Source organism: Pinus tabuliformis, chromosome Q, assembly GCF_031772625.1.
Source record: "Pinus tabuliformis cultivar Carrire ecotype Pingquan chromosome Q, CPIR1, whole genome shotgun sequence".
Lineage (NCBI taxonomy): Eukaryota > Viridiplantae > Streptophyta > Pinopsida > Pinales > Pinaceae > Pinus > Pinus tabuliformis.
Window position 1 is genome coordinate 203,158,933 of NC_142296.1, and position 20,302 is coordinate 203,179,234.

Below are 20,302 nucleotides of genomic sequence, written 5' to 3' on the forward strand. Positions count from 1 at the left end.
TAATTAGCTTGACAAGTTTACCAGATATCTTTGTCAATCTAAAGTAATGATAGATTGCTGAGCAAATAAGCTTTTTCGCTATTTGTTTGAATGAGAGGTCAACCAGTAGCTTCAAGGGGTCAGCCCTCAATTGTGGCTGTGTTTGAAGTGTAAGCACCAACACTTGAATAGTTTACTAAGTTTCCAATACATAAAGCATCTCAATCTAAAGAGATGCTCCAATTTGCAGTGATGGAAGATTTAATGTCAGAAAAGGAGAAGGAAAATTTATTTTGAGGTACTTATCATCATAGTAACCGTCCACGATAAATTTGAACTAATAAAGATGAAACAAACATTAGGTTGAAGCAATGTCAATAATATTAAAGTGGAGATGAATAAAAGACCAAGAGATGGAGAAAAACATGCAAGTTGAAAATGGGCAGTGAAAAGGCATGTATATCTACTGAAAAAATTGAAAGAAAAGACAATATGAATGGAACCTGATCATGTATGAGTACTGGAATTTTACATATTACGGAAAATTCTAGATGTTTTCAACACAGGATTGACAAGGAAATCCATGTATTCTCAATAAATTTGAGAGCTATGATCTAACCGCTTACATGATTAGAATTTTAAAAAAGTTCCGTGACGCTATTTCTCTAGAAAACGCAATTCTACCATGCCTTCTCGCCGTGTTGGTGAATACCAAGCAAGAATCTTTGCAGCACCAAGTGATTTCAAAGAATAATCCAAGCCGTAAACAATTTCCTTAAAATGGAAACCATCCTCAGAAGATAAGCAATCGAGGGAAACCCTTGAGTCAATCCTTGCACACAATGGCCCAGCAATCTATAAGACAGTAAAAGGTAAATCAGGTCAAAAGGAAGCATATATCATGAAACTGGTATTTAGAGAAATACAAGATTCACAAGAACTTTACCTGCTGCTGTAACATAATCGCAAGTGAGGGATAATTGGTTTCACTTCTACCTTGCAGACCTCGTGCTGATGCATCTGTACCAAATAGTGATCCATTAATGTCTTCTGTCTCTAACATATCACGCAGTTGTTTAGCTGCTGCAGCAAAAGCTGATGATGAACCAATGTCTAATCGTGACTCTAATTTTGTAAGATCAAGTAAAGGCCTTTGGAACTTTCCATATTGAGCTGTGCATCCCAAGGATGTAAATAAGTCAGCTGAAAAGGGTGGTCTTATCCTGCTGGCTTGTAATGAGGGATCTGATGTGTCATTTCCTTGTAATTGGTCTCCCATAGGTGGCATTCTTAATTCAGTACTTGAAGTAGCACTTCTCAACAGAGCACTGAAAGTACCACCTGAAAGAAGAGTGATCAGAAAATCTCAATGCTAAAAAGTTCCTCTGCTTACAACATCTATGTTGTTGCTGTGAACAATAAAAATAAAAACAAATCAACATACTTCCATGACTGGCACTTCATATGAAAGTAGTTTTAAAAACAAGTTTAGCTAAAATAGGGAGGCATTCTCCCTAAATATTCTAAAATAGCCTCCAAAAGTGTAAGAGCCATCATGAGTCTTTTTCTACGGTTTGAACCAAATCCCAGATTCCCAAAAATCGTGTTAGCAAAACAATTTCAATATGAAGCCGAGGTTTTAGAAGCCTAAAACAGGACTCATAGATTCAATGGTAAAAGATTTCAAGCTCAAAAAGTAAACTCAGAAGAGTGATTCACACTAAGTAGGCAGGAAGTTGCCATGTTTCCCCTTTTTACTATATCTAAAATTAGTAAATGACCATATTTTAAACACCAATACCGTATCCTTCCATGTAAGTACTTTAGATATGGCAGTTATAATGAACTGAGAAGTTTCAAATTTCTCGTTCTCCATTACTTATGACCACTAAAATCTCGTTACTGCTACTTTTGGGGTCACCATTTATCAAACTAATACATCTCTGATACATGTCAATCCTCAAGAATGCAGTGGTGACAAGAAATAGAGGTGGAAACACTTATCACTCTAAAAGGACCAAGACATCCCACATGAACTCTACTCTCCAAAGATCGTTATAATCAGTGAAACATGGGGATGCTACATCTGCATTTTCCAGGAAAGGGGACAGAGGGTTGAGCTGGGGACAGTTTGTGATGTCCCAGATCTGCAGTAGACAACCAGGACATTTCCAGCTAGGTAAAGGGATGCTGGTACAGTAAGACATCACCGACATCTTGCACAATTATTTTAATAAGAAAAGGTTGTTTTGATTATTTTCTGATTCACCAGATACCTAGGCATGCACCATATCTCGTATCAGGTACGGATATGGACCAAATATAGCCCAGATACATATCTGAATAGGATACAGCCTACGTATGGATGAGATCTGCATCCAATAGATCCAAGGCAGTTCCTGAGATGTATCCAATAAATAGCATTTAACAGAAAATGAAAATAATCTGGGACATTCGACACCCAACGAACTGAAAGTAGTTACATGCAAATGAAAATCACATATGAATCAACACAGATAAAGCCAAAATCTGGCATTGACAAGCACACACGATTTGTGAGTGAAATAATTACTAAGTCCAGCTATATATCATTCTTATTACTTTGAAGGAATTTAACTAGAGATTTAGAAACATTACAAGTCTGAAACAAGAAAACTAATGAAGCACATAAATCAACAAGTGCAGTTGCCAGTGCCTCCATAGCAGAACCCTAAGCATCCTCTAGTCATTACTTCATGGTATTTATGAGAAACAGATGCTCTGCACAATCTAGATAGCAAAGTCGAGATATTAAGAGATATTAAGTTGAAGATGTTTATCACTGATGATATACTTTACATGCATTCACACACATACACATGCCATATCACAGTGTTGAAGATGTTTATCATTGATGATATACTTTACATGCATGCACACACATACACATATGCCATATCACAGCTGTATCATAACCAACGTTTCTAAAAATACTCTGTATATAATATCAGATACCATACCCGCATCCATACAACTTGGATATTTTCGAGCACCTAGAACTAAACCTAACCTATCCTACTGATCCATGAATGTTAGGCTTGTTGTCGCTCAAATTGTACATGTAAATGTGACAACGCTCAGGACAGGGACTGTCACTCTGATCCTTGCCCTCTCCATTTAAGTTGTCTCATAACTGCAGACTAAGGGGGTAGTCCCTATGGATAAAGAGATGAACTACTTGCTGGAAACCAAGTAAAGGAGACACAACTGAATGCCCTAGCAACTTGGTTAAAATTAATAGGAAAGTATGATTATTGAGCACCACTTGATTAGATTCATTGAGATTGTTAAGTTAGAGACCAGTGCCTTTAAAATTGATTACTTGCACAATTTGAACTAGATTCCAAGTTACAGGATGAACAGTCATTGCAATATGCAAATTTTATCCTATATGAAGTGCAGGACCTAGGTCTATGTGAGATGCAGGCTCTTGGTTAATTTTAATTGTATGCCTAATCTAGATTTATCTTTCTTCTCAGTTATTTTGGAACTAGTCTCGACTGCAAGTTGTAGAGAGAAGTCCAAAGGAAGGAGGCTAAGGCCTCATTAACGACACGTCCCATGGAGTTCTAACCACCTAGGTGCCTTCGTTACTACGAAAGATTGCCCACAAGAGAACTGCAGGGTCGCCTATGTTAACTGTGGATGAGGGTCTAGAGTCCTCAAATTGCTTGAAGAAGGTGGTCCTAGTTTCTTACAACCAAGCTTATGGGTGGAGGTAGCTTTTAAAATGCACTTCTATTCCTAAGTTGGAATGCAAGATGTGAGTGATTGCTTCAACAAGATTATTAAATAAAACAAGTACTTCAACAATAAAAGCAATTAAGTGAAGCACTTAAAGAACAATTGAATGACTATCTCAAATGAAGCAAGATAAATCATTCTAGTGAAACACAAGTTACAAAATCCAATGATGCACAATTATTAAGAGATTATTAGAATTTGTTATTGTGCTAGTTAATTTCACTTATGATCACAAGAACAAATTATTTATGACAATGAAACCAGGCTAGCAATTTAATTAGCAATTTCAAACTTATCAAATGGTCAACAAGTTCTTATCTTAGGATTAGCAATATTACTCGTTCGTTAGGCACAACATCAAGTTATCACTTAAGCCAATGAAGCATATTAGAAGACCATATAAACAAACTCAAGATGAGATTGCTAACAGTGATTAACAATGAATGCTAGATACACAATGCAATGATATAAAGGTGTTATGATAATGCAAAATGCAAGATGAAAGTCAAAGCAAGAGTTATATTACCAATTCACCAATAAACTTCTCCCAATATCAGACTTATGCAAATCAGACCAGCAAGCTACTAATATGAAAACAGTCCCAAAACTCTTCTTGTAACTCAACCAATTCAAGGTTTATTTAGTCCTTCAATCAAGATGATTTTTTAGTGAATTAGGCTTACTTATATGAGCTTTTTGGAGCAAAACATCAACAATTATACTGCTATAACACTTATATCAGAGTGCTGCAAATTCAGATCAGACCTCTGCAATTTATATCAGACTTCAGGAATGCATAGGACAGCCACCATAAACCATTTAGATTGATGAATTAAGCCCTTATAATCAATGTGTGATGTCTTATATGAGTTATTGGCTTATTATTTAGTTGATTAGGCTTATGATTTGATTTATATGCCACTGAAATCTTAATGTTCAGATATGATTGCTTATGACAGTCAATAAAGGACAGAGAGATAAGGAGAGCAAACCCTCAAGGCCTAGTAGCCAAGCTTCAATAGCAAGCTTGCCAAATTGAGGCAAGCTTGGGGCACAAAATGAAGAGTATTGTCAATGATTTGACCTTTGAATACCTGCAACCACCAATTGTTAGCTTCTAAACAAGGAAGAAGGTCACCAAAACCCCACGGCCAAGAAAAGATGAGCTTCCTAGGCTAGTGGCCAGGGCAAATGACTTCAAAAATGGTGAAGTAAGGCTTCCAACAAGTGTAATAGTCCTACAAACACGAGGATTAGCCCCCGAATTAATTTGAATCAGAAATTATGCAAATGGCTAGGGTTTAGAGGCCCTTTAGGGCTGCGGCTAGGCTTAGAAGGCCTAGAAACCCTTACGGTTAGGTCCAAAAGTGGCCTTGAGGCTAGCGGCTAGGCCTCCAAGGGCTGGAATGAAGAATCAAACAAACTTTTGGCCCCTGAAACCCTTACTTGATGGATAATAAGCCTACAAAACCAAGGCTAGCTCCTAAAATGTCAAAAATATGATGGAAAACCACTACAAAGTTACAAACCCTTGCCAAAATTCACTATAGGCCTGCAAAACAAAGTATTAGCCTTGAAATCTCTTGCAAAAGTTGAAATTGAGGCTTTCTAAGGCTGCAACCTAGACTTAGATACCTAATTAGGGCTGTGGCCCCCTTGGAGAGGCTAAAAATGGCTGTGGCTAGGGATTTTAGCCCTTTAACCCCAGCGCGGCGAGGCCAAAAGTGGCCTCTAGGGCTTGCAGCTAGGCCAAACAAGGCCAAATTTGTTGAGAAGGTGCCAAAAACTTGACTTTGGCCCTGAGAAACCACCTGCAAACTACTTCAGAAAATTTTTACTCAAGAAAACCCCAGCTGCAGCTGTAGAAAAATCCCTCTAGGGCTAGTGTTTCCCCTCTTCTACGCCCAACGTCCAAATTTGGGCACTTGGGTCTTATGGATCTTGGTCTCCAGACCCTAGATCCACCCTCACAAGCCCAACGCACTTCTCAGAAAAGTTGAACGACTCCTCTAAAAGTTGACGTTGGCCCTGAAACCCCAGCAATTTAGGTTGAATAATGGCTAGTCACTTTTGCTTCAAATTTGTCTTCGAAATTTTGAGATCAAGTGCCTGCAAGATGAATAAATAAAGCCCAAAACACAAGATCTAGAAAATTTTAAAATAAAACCCCAAAATTATTATTTACAAAAGAGAAAAATAATTTACAAGGATTAGAAATAATTTACAAATTATTACAATTATTTACAAGAGAAAATTAGCTCTATTTAGCAAAAAAACACATTATTAGCCCAAGTAGATTTAAAAATAATTTGACGGAGAATATTTGGATTTTTATTTACTTGCCAAACCCTCCTGCCAAAAATAAATCATTAGATTAAAATTTGAGGCCAAACAAGATTGATTTCTTCCCTCTATATGTGTACTTGGGATTTCCAAGCGATGGAGCAACCTATAACTCAATGCACTTCGAAAGAATAGATTATTAGATCAAAAGGGGTTTGATCCACACAAGAGATCTAGAGATCTGGAGATGCCTGTTAAATCTACTAGACCTAGAGTGCTTACTCTAGCCCAAAACCTAAAGCAAGATCCCTGTGCTAATAGATGTTCCTACTACTAGCAATTGAAATAACAATAATGCAATATAATAGCTCAAAGCATATAAAAATAAACCATTCATCACATACCATAGATCAGCGAGACAGAAACACCTTGAATTGAACCCCAAAGTCTTTATTAATGCAAAATCCCAACAGAGCTTAGCTCAGTACAAAAGATTCTCAACATTGTTCTAGTTGAGGTTGAAGTTACAATGAGGAGCTTGAAAGCATTATCGTTACTTGTGCAACGTAATTCACTTCTTGGCCCAAAAAAATCGATTTGTTGGAAAATAGTCTTCTCTGGTCCAAATGAATTTCTGGACTGAGTCCTTCTACCTTGGAAATGAGGCATTTCAACTTTGAAATGAATTTTTCCTTTGAAAATAGCCTCAAATTTTTTGATGATTTTTCCACTTGGAGGGTAATTAATTTTCCCTTCATTTTATTTTTTGGATAATTTTCTGGCTAATTTAATTTATATTTTTGCCAGAAATTAAAATAAAAATACTCAAGAGGGGATTAATTATTTTTCCACCTGCTAAGGGCATCTAAAAATATTTTGCTAATGGTGTTCTAATTATGAGAAACCATTCACCAAAAATATTTCCTAGATAACACTTTTACATCAAATTATTACAATGTCAACCTTTGAAGGGGAAACTGAAATACACATACATAGACTCTTGAGACTCAACCAAATTCTGCGACAAGGCACATGATTTAGTATGAAAAATACATAGACTCAATAAACACTAGGACTCACCTAAAACCTTGTCAATGAGCTCCACCCTAGCTTTGGGGTATATCTAGGAGAAAAACTTTGCCAATTATCTGTGTTTACAAACACACATAATTTGGAGAGGTTAAAAAACTCCCTAAGATGGATCCCTTTGGGAAGAATCATAGGCTTACATAGGTGTTGTTACATGGCTTAATAGTCATACAGGAATCATTTACAATAATTTCTCAGAATTTGGGATTATAATGATGAAATGACTAAAAAAATTTGATCCACTGCTTTGTACCCTGCTTCCTGGACTGTTGACCTATACATGGTCAACAAGGTGTATGGCCCATCCATTTCGTCAACGCGGATTTGCAGAATAAATCATTGCTTCTCTGCAATCTCTGTTTCTGTGATGGGTAAAGTGCTTGGTTTACTGCTTGTCTGGCCAAGACCAAGGCTCAATTCAAGGATACAAATCCAACCGAAAAATCCCAGCAATTAATAAACACACCTGGATTTAGGTTGCTACCTCCAATTGCACAGAATGTAAACTGAAAGATGCTCTGTTTGCAAGTGTGGCAACACTGTGGCCTTTGGGTATGCTTCAGGCAGACCCAACTGTAGTCTAATTCTATTTGTCAATCAAATGAAATACACACACGCACATGCAATTTTTTAAATGATTGTGCGGTCATATAAATTTTCTGTCCAGCACTCTAATTCAAGCGTGGAACCTGCTCTTCAACACTCATTCAAACAATTTATACGCACAACATTGTTCATGTCAATGTTTCCCAAGTAACAGCCAATATAAAATACTTATATTAATATTGCAACAAGAGGCTGCTGTAAGTAAAAAGCATTGCTGGCTTGAGGCTATTGCTTGGCCTGTAGCGTGCAGTTTAACCAATGAACATTCACACCATTGCATTAATGTGAGAGAATGAGAGCTATGGATTCCAAGGAACATTTCCAACAGCCATTTTGAGGACGCTGCCCCCATGTACAGTTTCCACTAACATACCAGAAACAGGGCAAAGAATTATGCCGCTAATCTGCACTATTCTTGTGACTTATACATGCAATAAACCAAGATTAGCGATCAAGCGACAATGAATTGGCTGTGAGGATCATGGTATTGCTGTAGTGTGGTTTTCACAGTGAACACAAACGGAATGAACCCAGCAAACAAGAAAATGAATAAATGGATTGTCGGACTGTGATTACTTCTGAAATTTAACCACCAAACAAATTTGCAAGAAGGCAAATGCTGTATGGACACATGGTTTCACACAGGCCAGTGATTTAATCAATACAACTATACAATGCTATTGTGCTCAAGGGAAAACAAGATGTAGCACAGCACACAATAACAGGTAATTAACAAAGAGATTGTGCATTCAAACAAGTTTACCAACACTCAACCTTTGTACTGAGTAAGCCACCTGGTGATCCCACAAGTAGGCACAGTACTGTAGCATATGAATATCAAACCGGAGAACAGAGCTACTAATGACAGTGCTGCTATATGTGAGTTACACGGTGCACAGGATATCTGACTTTTATACCAGCAATTGATTAACATAACCAGAACCAACCCAGCACCCAACAATTAATCGTACAGTAGACGACACATTACCTTGGAAACCCTAACAGGAAAACCAGCATTAAATGGAGATTTGTTATGCTCAGGAAATTGTTACAAAGGTGAGCTATGCATTCTCAAACCAGAGTTTAATGCATCCTTTCTCACTGGAAAAATTGTGGATGGCTTTGGTTCAGAGACAACCTTCGATCTTCAAATATGCTTCTTCTTCCAAGTCCTTCATTTTCTGTGACTGCCCTGCTTCTTCATTTCCTCTCAATCTCTCTTGCTCTCCTTCTCCTTGTTTGCCATTGTTTCCAGCAGCATTCTTTTAATGGAGCTGTCTTGGAAGGCCAACCATCAGATGAGTCTTTTCATCTTCCATGGATTTTGGTTTTTGGACATTAAATTCAAAATTTGCAAAAATTTAAATTTTATTGCAAACTTTAAAAAGAGAGACTATTCGAAGGATCCATTTCGGATCACCTACTAACCAACCCAAAACTTAAATTACCCTTAACCAACCAAGGTCCATCCTACTATCATAAATAAAAATCCTCAGTTATTAGATGTACTTCCTATATTGAAATAATTCCCACAATGGGGAAGGTGTTGCTTGCACGATGACCACCAAAAAGACATCGTGATTTTGGTAAATCAAAACAAAGCAATTGATTCAATCATGATCAATGTATCATCTATTACACAATGAAGTTTAAGAGCTTTATCGTAAAAATAGAATTTTACATAGATCTGCACAACCAATTCTTTTATATGGTGTTTAGTTTGATTCATCTTTGCTAAATGGAGAATGGTATTGATCAAATCACCAAACAATGCACGTAAGTCAGGTCGATATAGGGAACAGTTCATGGAATCAACGTGCCAGGATAAAAAGAGATAAGAGAGGTCAAGTAAGAGTTAGAACATGTTCAGGTCAAGATGAAAAAGTCGACAAATATAAGTAGGTCAATATAAAGAAATAAAACAAAAAGATGAAGAAAACGACAAGAAAAAGGCATTCAATAGAAGAAAAGGATGAGTCTGTTTAATGTTGATTTTACAAGATTTCCTTAACTGATAATTACTTCCAATGATTTATTATTTAGATTAACTTGTGACATTCATCATTAAGCAAGCAATTACACAAGAAAGAATTCAACAGTAAAAACAATAATGACAGTAGAAACAATGCATGCAAGGCAGGTCGATATAGGTAACAGTTCATCGAATCAACATGCCAGGATAAAAAGAGATAAGAGAGGTCAAGTAAGAGTTAGAACATGTTCAGGTCAAGATGAAAAAGTCGACAAATATAGGTAGGTCAGTATAAAGAAATAGAACAAAAAGATGAAGAAAAACCACAAGAAAAAGGCATTCAATAGAAGAAAAGGATGAGTCTGGTTATGTTGATTTTACAAGATTTCCTCAACTGATAATTACTTCCAATGATTTATTCTTTAGATTAACTTGTGATATTCATCATTAAGCAATTACACAAGAAAAAATTCAACAGTAAAAACAATAATGACAAATAGAAACATAAAGAGACAGCCAAACAAAAGAGACACAAAAATTACCCTGGGGAAACCCCAAACCAGGGGAAAAACCCAGCAACCTTTTCTTAGAGAATTTGTCTATTTCAACAAGAAATACAATCTGAATTTTCTAGTCAAAAAACAACTCAAACTGACTAGTAACCAGACACAGGTCAACCCTGGTCAAACTGCCCTCAATTTAGACTCAGAAATTTGGTCTGCTTTGCCTCAGAAATTTCAGCCCTTCCTCAGAGAATTAGGTGTGTCTCAGATTTTGTCTTCCTCAGATTCGTCCTTCAAATAGCCTCACAGAAGATATCCTTTGTGTGATCCAAAATTGCCTTGTGAAGTGATGAGGTTTAGTGGCAATATATAGTGATGGGGTTGCCCGAATTGGTGTGACCCTTGGGCTGGACCGACTTGACATTTTTGGACGCAAGAATTTGAAATTAAAAATTTGATTTTCCCTCTTTTATTTTAATATAAAAACATAATTTTATTATTTGTATTTTGAGGGCTAAAAGCATGATTATGAAGACCGGCCATAGCTACAAAATTCAACACTCCCTTTTAGCTAGAGAGGTATTCATAATGACTTCCTCAGATGTTCTCTTTTTGAGAAATTCTCTATTCCAAGAAAAGGTTGAATGAACTCAGCTATGTTGATGAATCCATCCACCTAATGTTCAACACCAAAACCATGAGAAAAGCATCCCCACATCAGCATCACAGGAGGAACTAGTCACCAACTCAACAAGTCGTTACTTGGAGACATGTCAAGAACCCCACCTGACTCATGGTGAACCCTGGGGCCCATTTACCATTCCCACATGTCGTCACATGTCATTGAATGGCAAATACATACCTGATGCTCTAAGGCACAAGCTCAACCCACTAGCCAAACCCCGTGGCAATATGGTCAAAAATCCATGATCGAGGGAGAAATCCAAGCCTTGATGCTTACAAAACCAATCTCCCCAGCGAAACTCCATGGCTTCTAGGTCAAATCCCATGACCAAGGGAGCAATCTAGGCTTTGATGCTTACGGAGCCAATCTCCCCAACCAAACTCCATGGCTTCCAGGTCAAACCCCATGACCAAGAGAGCAATCCAAGCTTTGATGCTCACTGGGCCAATCTCTCCAACCATAAACCATCGTTTCCCGATCAAACCCCATGACCTAAGAGAGCAATCCAGGCCCATAGTTGCTACAACATCAACACTCCCTTTAACCAAAGGAAACATTTACAATCACTCTAAGCTTGTCCCAGAAGTACCCCAACTTCATCCAAGGACAGAGACGTTGTGAGAATGTCAACAATCAGCTCGATCATTAGAAATACATAGGAGCCTCATTGCTCCACGTGTTTTGACATGTCACCACGATCGACTCCACACTCGATCAAATAATCCTAAAGCTACTTTGCTTCACAACTTGCCAAGAAAACTGCAATATACTCTGTTTCAATAGTGTTGTCAGCTTCTTGCTTGTCATAGTAGATCCCCAAGCCAAATCCATGATTCCCAACAATTGCACTCAACACATGCCTTGGCTCAATCATAAACTCCAAAACAGCTACTCTTCTGTCATCTAGCAATCCTTTATCACAGAGACAATTCTTTCTGCCATTACTACTCCCTCTAGCACGTGAGTCCTTCTACTTTTGTCAAAAATAAGTCATATAACAAGATCCACCAGATTCACCAAATAACCAAGCCCGAGGTCCATACAAAGCCTTCTTTAAAATGTCTCCTTAAGGTCCTCTCCCTCTTCCTGTGTGAATATTCTTGCCACAAATTTTGCTTCATTCTTCCAATACTTCCATCTGCTACCAGAGCTTAGGCAACCTTCACAATGTACTTGCAATCCTCACTAGGAGGCCATGGAAGAACAATTATAACACAGCAAAAGAAATAAAGGTAAGAGGCTAACTATTAGCAAAACAATAATAATCAAGGAAGAGAGATATTAAGTACTTACCGTTTTTAGGATTGAGGGGAACTTGTCAACTCCCTCTTGATCCTACCATCTGGCAAATTCATCAAGCTGGTTCTCATCATTAGCATGTTGTTTTTTTTCCTTCATGAGCTAGGGTTTCTTCTTTCAACGGAAACATCAATCTAGGTCTAGCTTAAAGCCTAGGGTTTTCTTATCCAAGCCTTCTAGTCTACTAAGGTTTACAAACTCTAGATTTCCAATTTTCATCAACATCTTTGTCATATGCAAGTTTTCTTTCCATATCCAGTTGCTCAAAACCATAGAATCCCTATGCCTTTGCATATGTGTCATCAATCAATCAAGGATGTATCAAGATTAACAATCCATTATAACTTTTGTTGAGTTTTGTATCTAGGAAGGTACTCCTAGTCTTGTGTCTAGACTACAAGGACCTTGGTTCGCCTCTTTAGGAGCTTTCATGTGACATGTAGAGTGTGCAAGTGAGTTGCACGCATGTGAATATGTTACATGTGACATGCATGAGATGTGCATGTAAAGCAAGCTAAATTTATTACTTGTACTTGAGTTAAAGTAGAGAAAGCTAAAAGATAGGATAATTAACTAAAGTAATGTCACTTATCTTCAGTTAATTTGACGAGCTAATTTTGGCTGTCAATCTTAGCTTAGGAAAGTTATAAATTGAGCCTAAAATGAGGAGCTAAGACACAACAACAACACAACATTGAGAGAGGCTTCTCAATGAGAGTGTGTTGAGTCCGAGAAAGTGCAATGAGGTCGGTGATTAGTCTTGTATTTTCTCAGTTGGGCCATTATCTTAATTTATTAATGAAGAACTATTGATTGGGCAGAAATTTGTTTGTGTATGTGATTCAGATCAAGTATTTTTTTGCTTCTACTATAATTTTTGTGTTAGGAACCTAGTCGTGTATTCGTTCAGTTAATAATTGTTGTGAACCGAATACTGGGTGTTGGGTCGGGAAATTTTAACATTTGTAACACTAGCAACATATCTTTTCCAACATTACTTCAACTTGCAGCATGCTCTGACTCAACACAAACTCACAATGACCTCAATAGATCTCTATGACAGCCCCAATATATATGAAGCACTACAATACATAAGTAGCTCAATATGTTGCTCAAGACTTCTCAAAACACATTAACATATTCAACTCAACAACCTTTCTCTGACGTATAAGACACTACCACTAGGACATTAACAGTAGTACAAATCTTTGTCTAAGGCAGCGACAATAGCATTCAGAACAACACTTTGTCCATCAATATACTCATGTCAAATACATGTATGAGTTGTTAATGCTATGCTCTATCCTCTGCAACACTTTGCCAATGTAACAAAACTTTGAACAAACATTATTTCTGCTCATTGCCCATTCTTTACTTTGACCCATATACTCTCTAAATTACATAGATAACATGATCCCATATTCTGTCAATCGTACACAATGTTTCACGAAGCGGGGACGAAGCGGGGACAAAGCGGGGACGTTTTTTGGAAGCAGGAACGCGGAAGCGTCATTTTCCAAAAATCTAGGAAGTGAAGCGTCTGCGGAATATATATATTTTTTTATATTTTTTTGCATTTATACTCAAAACAAACATCCCAAATACCAAATTAGTTGTAGAAGACATGAAAACATGCATATTTTTGCATAAATCAAGATAGATATAGCGTCCATTGTACATTAATGATTAATTATTTGAGCATCAACCATTTAGACGCATCAACCATCTAGAATCTAGATTCTTCTCCTCTTGTCTAGCCTTTGCCTCCACCTCGATTGTCTAGGGATATTAGCCAACATTGCCCAATTTTGATCAAACTACCTAATTCAAGACTTAAAATATGGTAGAAAAAGCTTAACATGCTTGATCGATGATTTTGACTTGCTTGAAAGGTAATTTTTTGCTAAGGGTGTGCCGCGTGACAAAGGAGTTCAACAACTAACACCACCAACACTAGGGTACATATAGGGCTTGGTGCTCTTGATTAAATGTTAATCGCATACCTTCATACTTTATATAATCTAATGAAATGCCACAATCCCATTTATCCTGAATTCCTGAAAACTGTTAAGTTTGCTGAATTTTGAATAGGATATGAAATTCTATTTTCTCCATATGAAGTCCAATGAGGCTGGAACCACTCTCAAACATCCTGAGTCATTTCATGGTAATGTTAAAAATTTAAGTAAAAGGATGAAAATGAAAAATAAAGGAGAATGTAACATTCTCCTTTATTTTTCATTTTCATCCTTTTACTTTAAGAATTTAACAGTACCATGAGGGAGCATCTGCTATATTCATATTTTTTTATATTTTTTTTTGCCTTCATTCTTCACCCTAACCCAAGGTCGACCCACCCCCAACAAGCAAACTCACCTAAAATTTAAAAAAAAAAACGATTTTGTAAACAACGCAGCGCTTTTCCATAATCATACAGAAAGCATACGCTTCGCCCTCTGAAGCGTCGTACGAAGCGCGCTTCAGAGGAAAACTTCAGAAATTTCCAAGAAGCGTCCAAAACAGGCAGAAGCGCGCTTCCGGGGACGCTTCCTGGACACATCCGCACAGGATGTGCTTCGGGCCTTAGAACTGGGGGGAGGACAATCCCTGCAACATTGATCGTACAGGCTTCAAATTGCACCAACACTCTGTCAATACACAGGTAGGCTTACAACTGACAAAAACTACAGGTGTTTATATATAGCACAACAATAGTCTTAACAAGATTAAAGCATGTCAAATCAGAACCTTGCGTTGTATTATGCAACCACCAAGTATTAGAATGAAATCAATGTGTTTGCCACTAATTCTCGATCACCACTGGTTCCAATCGCAGGATAACAAACATCAAATTCCCATTATCTAAAGTCAAGACGACATTCTGCAGCACAACGGGTTCCAACATCAATCATATGCTCGGTCAGTGTACTCTACAGTTAATACACTCGCTCTTGGCAATGCACGCCCATTGGCTCAATCAAGGAAAGGCTATGCAACAAATGAACAATGGGACCATGCAATCAGACCATAGTGACAATCTTTCACCACACAACGAACTGGTGCTCAGATCGAACAAACCAAACTCTGTCGTGAGCTCAATCAGAACAAGATAAGAGTAATGTGATTACATTAACGACAGAGCCAACCATGAAATCGGTATAAAGACAAACTTCAAGTCATAAAAAATATCGCAGAGACCAACTCAGATCAAGTCATAATAATTTTCATAGTCACATCCTAACCAGAATCAGGCATCTTGTGTCAGTGTTCAACCACATTCAACGCACCATATATATTATGTAGACAGGTGATTAAATTCAATCTTTACCCAACCAACACTTATGTATTGCAGAGCGCACCGTCCATTTGCACCCTCGATCCAACGCTCTTACAAAATTCTTACCATGCACAGGTAGTCACATGAGTTGATTACATTTGGGCATACATCTCACCTCTGGCTAGATCGCATAAAGATCCACAAAACACTCATTCAAACATGCAATGACCCCACCTTGCAACCAGATCAGAATTTAACAACAGTAAACATTGTATCGGCTTCCAATATATAGTTACGTGTTTACACTTCCACCTCTAAAACTCAAAGATTGTCCAACAAATGTATCTCAATAATTCTCAGAACTAATTCTCTTTTACTGAGGCATTCTTGGTCCCCTTGCAACCTAACCTCAGACTTGTGTGTCCTTAGAACAGAACCTTCAGCTTCCTGTGATCACCTTATGAGGCCTTTCAGCCTCTTACTGCCTGTGGCCTTCCTCAGAGAAGCAAGGGCCTAGTCCTAAGATATTTCGACCTACCAAGAGGTGGATTTCAACCATGAACCTAGGGCTTCAGCCCTCTTCATAACCTTGGCTAGAACATAGACAGACTCCAGTCTCCTTTGGGATACACTTCATCCTTCAGAATTTTGGACTAGGGCTTCTCTTTTCACCATAGCTCTAATTCCATGTTGATTTTACAAGATTTTCTTAACTGATAATTACTTCCAATGATTTCTTCTTTAGATTAACTTGTGGCGCATTCAACAATAAAAACAATAACGACAGTAGAAACATAAAGAGATAGCCAAACAAAAGAGACACAGAAATTACCCTGGGAAAAACCCAACAGACTTTTCTTAGAGAATTTGTCCACTTCAACAAGGAATGCAATCTGAATTTTCTAGTCAAAAAACAACTCAAACTGACCAGTAACCAGACCCAGGTCAACCCTGGTCAAACTGCCCTCAATTTGCCTTTGAAATTTGGTCTGCTTTGCCTCAGAAATTTCGGCCCTTCCTCAGAGAATCAGGTCTGTCTCAAATTTCGTCCTTCCTCAAATTCGTCCTTCTAGAGCCTCAAATTCGTCCTTCAAATAGCCTCAAAAGATATCCTTTGTGTGATCCAAATTTGCCTTTTTGAAGTGACGAGGTTTAGTGGCAATATATAGCGATTGGGTTGTCCGAATTGGTGTGACCCTTGGACTCGGTCAATTTTAACAGATTGGAGCCGGCTTGACATTTTTGGAGGCAAGAATTTGAAATTAAAAATTTGATTTTCCCTCTTTTATTTTAATATAAAAACATAATTTTATTCTTTGTATTTTGAGGGCTAAAAGCATGATTATGAAGACAGACCATAGCTACAAAATTCAACAATTAAGCGGTGCTAGAGTCGAAAAGAGGTCAAGGTAGAAGTCATAAGTGACCTAAAAGAAGTAGAAGAGCTCAAAGTTGGCCCATGTAGCGTGTCACATAAACAAAAGGAAATGGTTAATATAAGGGCGGAGCTGAAACAAGAGCCATAAAAGGCAAGGCTATAAGAGGATTATAGGAAATATGTCAAAGGAAGAGTGATATCACCTCTAATCAAACAACCAATTGCCTGGAAGATAATGGAACAAGCACAAAGAGACTAGAATACTTGAATAGTTTCATCAAATGAATACACCCGTGCACGAAGCCAGAGTGGTTGACGTGGCAAAGCTGGACATAGTAATAAGAGTGGGCAATTGTTATAGTATCTTTTGCCACACTTATCTTTACATGCACTTGTTGGCCAGTGCAGCACCCCTTTATCCCTATAAAGACCTGGCTTTTACTTAAAAAATACTTTTTCAAATTCCATACGCGAGTTTCCCATATACAAAATGCGTATATACACGGGTCCTCCCGAAGAAACCAGCATATGTCTTCAACTATTAAAAATATATATATAATGCACCTTTTCAGGTGGAGTTTACAGATTAGGGCGGGAGCCACCTATTGTAGCCAGTGTCATATACTAGTGATGAGGATCTCAATATAAGCAATGGTGGAACATTAATTGTCAAGGAGTGGTGGAACATGGATGGCAGTGCTACCCTACAGCTACACCATTCGGCAAAATGGGTGTTTTCACAAGTGATGAACACTTTTTCTAGAGAGAGGTGTTGGAGCACCTATAATTTCATCCATAGTGTCAAAAGAAATAGGTTGAATCTAAACCGGTCAGAGAGCTTGGTTTATATTCATTACACTTTGTGATTGTTGTCCCATCACTATGAGGAGGCAAAGATGGATAAAAACTTGAAGACATGGGACAACAAACGAGAGGAAGGTAATTTGGAGGATGGAGTATTGGTTTTATACAATTGGAGAATTCCCTTATGGATGATGGCAATCGTGTTGAGATGCCACCCTCATCCACTGCCATGGCCCCATGTCCACAACACTAGCTACAACACTATGGGATTCATCTTTTGTCCTGCCAACAACATCTTCTACATAGTTTCATCCTACTCTGACTCCACTACCACCTTGTGGAGGTCCACATAGCAATGGTGGCAATGCAAAGAGGAAGGAATAGTGGATAGAATCAAACATATTAGAACAATTGTTTCTCCTTTTTCACTACTTTATTTGCCATAGATGATACATTCATAGCATTTAGCAACTAGCTCAATTTGTTGTTTTGGACCTTTCGGTTTCATACTTCAATGTGTAGATGGCCTATTTTATAAGCATGGCTATTATTTCATGTTATTGTTGACAATTACTAGATAACTTATTTCATTTCACAACTTAATGGTCTACTTTCTTTTATATGGCTTAAAATAAATTAAGTTTGTTTGTAATTGCTAGAATCTAGATTCTAGACGGTTGATGCTCAAATGATTAAACATTAATGTATTACAGATGCCATATCTACCTTCATTTACGTACAAATAATGTTTTCATATATTCTACAACTAACTTAGCATTCTTCATGTTTTTCAAATATAAATGCAATATAATATGTGTGTGTGTGTGTATGGGTGTAAAATAGATGCTCCACTCTTGATGTTTTTAGGAAAATGACACTCCACTCACGCTCTGGCAACATAGATTGGTATTAAAATGAATTCAACCGTGTTATTAACAATAGTATAAAGAATGGAACAACCTGGTGCCAAGGATATCAACCGGCTTTGAGCATCTGCGCGCTCGCTCGGCCTGCATCTCACGAGACCCGCACTCCGAGGATCAGGATCCCTGCGTCCTCACCCACGCCTGCTTCCTTCGGTCTCTGCGGATAGGTCCGCCGAGGGCTCTCCCTGCTGATTGTGGTCGACCAAGCTTTGCCCGCTGAAGGCCCTAGTCTCTAGTTGCGGCCGGCTAGGGTTTGAACTGGATCTCCATGGAGGAGTCGGATCCCCCTCAGGGACCTTCCTCCCCTTCTCCTTTTTCAGCTGCTGAGGCATTCAGATCCTTGCTGGCCTCCCTGCCCAAGAAGAAAGTTATGGAAGCCTCCAAGTTCGTGAAAAGACTCGAAGACATCCTAGAGATCGCTCTTCCGCCTGAAGGTCCAATTCAAGTAGCTTTATCTCTGGCGGATCGCGCTCTGGTTGGTCAGTTTACAGGCCTCTAGCCCTCCCCGAAATCAACAGAGAGCTAGGTTTCCAAAAACTGGGCTCCGTTGATCAAGAACAAGGTAACATCCTACTTCCTCGGAAGACGATACTTCCTATTTGAATTCTCAAAAAAGGAGGACAGGGATCTTATCTTCAGAAATGGCCCCTACTTCATGGGGCCGCAAGGGCTCTATTTGAATAAATGGACACCAGACTTTGATCCGGCGGCGAATGTGCCCTCTGCGGTCCCGGTATGGGTAAGGCTCCCCAATCTCCCGGTCCACTGCTAGAACTGGGACTCTCTGAAACACATCGGGAACACTCTTGGGAAATTCATAGACAAGGCCAACAACAGGGATCAGTACGATTGCACCAGAATCTGTGTGGAGGTAGATCTGGAGGTCGGATTACCAGAGGCCATCAAAATAAGGGTAGGCCCTTGGACGCATGTTCAGAAGCTGGACTATGAACAGCTACCATTCAAATGCCGGAAGTGCCAAGTCTACGGACACTTCGCTAGAGATTGCCCGTCCAAAGGGGCCGAAGAAAACGGGAAGGAAGAAGGTTGGAATCAGGCAAAAAGACCCAAAAATTCCTACAGGAAGACTGCAAATAATAATACCAGAGCCCCCCAAGTGGGCCCTGCTCAGCATCCACCCAAAGAGAGCCAGGGGAACAGATTTGAGATCCTTGGATCTGAAATCATAAATACCCAGGAGACAGAAACCCCGAAAGAAGTTTCTCCGCCTAAATCTAAAAGTGAACCAGAGAAATCCAAAGGGAAGATGTCAGAGGAGGAGGAGGAAACCCAAGAGTCCGAGGAATTGGAGGAAGAAGGGGAAATAGGGGATTCGCAGTCTACCCCCAGAAGATCTACAAGAGGCTGAATGTCAACAAAGGAAAAAAGGGACCAAGAAACATACAAAGACAAGCTCCAGGGCAGCCAGCCTATGCTAGAGAAACTTCTAGCAAAAACCCCGAAGACGAAGAAGATCCAACCCCAGAGCTCCAAAGGAGCTCACCACAACAAAAGTAAATAATGAAGATAGTCTCCTGGAATTGCAGGGGAATGGGCTCCAAAGCCAAAGAAGAAGCAATGAGCAGCCTAATAAGGCTGGAAGCCCCGGACATCCTCCTCATCCAGGAGACCAAACTGGAGGATTCAGCTTTCCTCCAAGCAAGTAGAAAGTTTTGGAAAAAAGACGGAGCGCATGCAACCTCTGCCCGTGGAGCTTC

At 38.7% G+C, this 20,302-nt stretch overlaps 1 protein-coding gene across 1 annotated transcript in view; it reads right to left on the minus strand.

The window, feature by feature from the left end:
* Positions 1–418: 418 nt before the first annotated feature.
* LOC149218901 (protein TRIGALACTOSYLDIACYLGLYCEROL 4, chloroplastic-like) overlaps positions 419–20,302 on the minus strand; it is a 141,310-nt gene continuing 121,426 nt past the window's right edge. The window contains exons 4-5 of the mRNA XM_089384173.1: positions 926–1,320; positions 419–834 (exon numbers count right to left, since the gene is read on the minus strand). Coding sequence (XP_089240299.1) covers positions 637–834; positions 926–1,320 — 593 coding nt within the window. The 3' untranslated portion in view covers positions 419–636. The remainder of the gene's footprint in view (positions 835–925; positions 1,321–20,302) is intronic.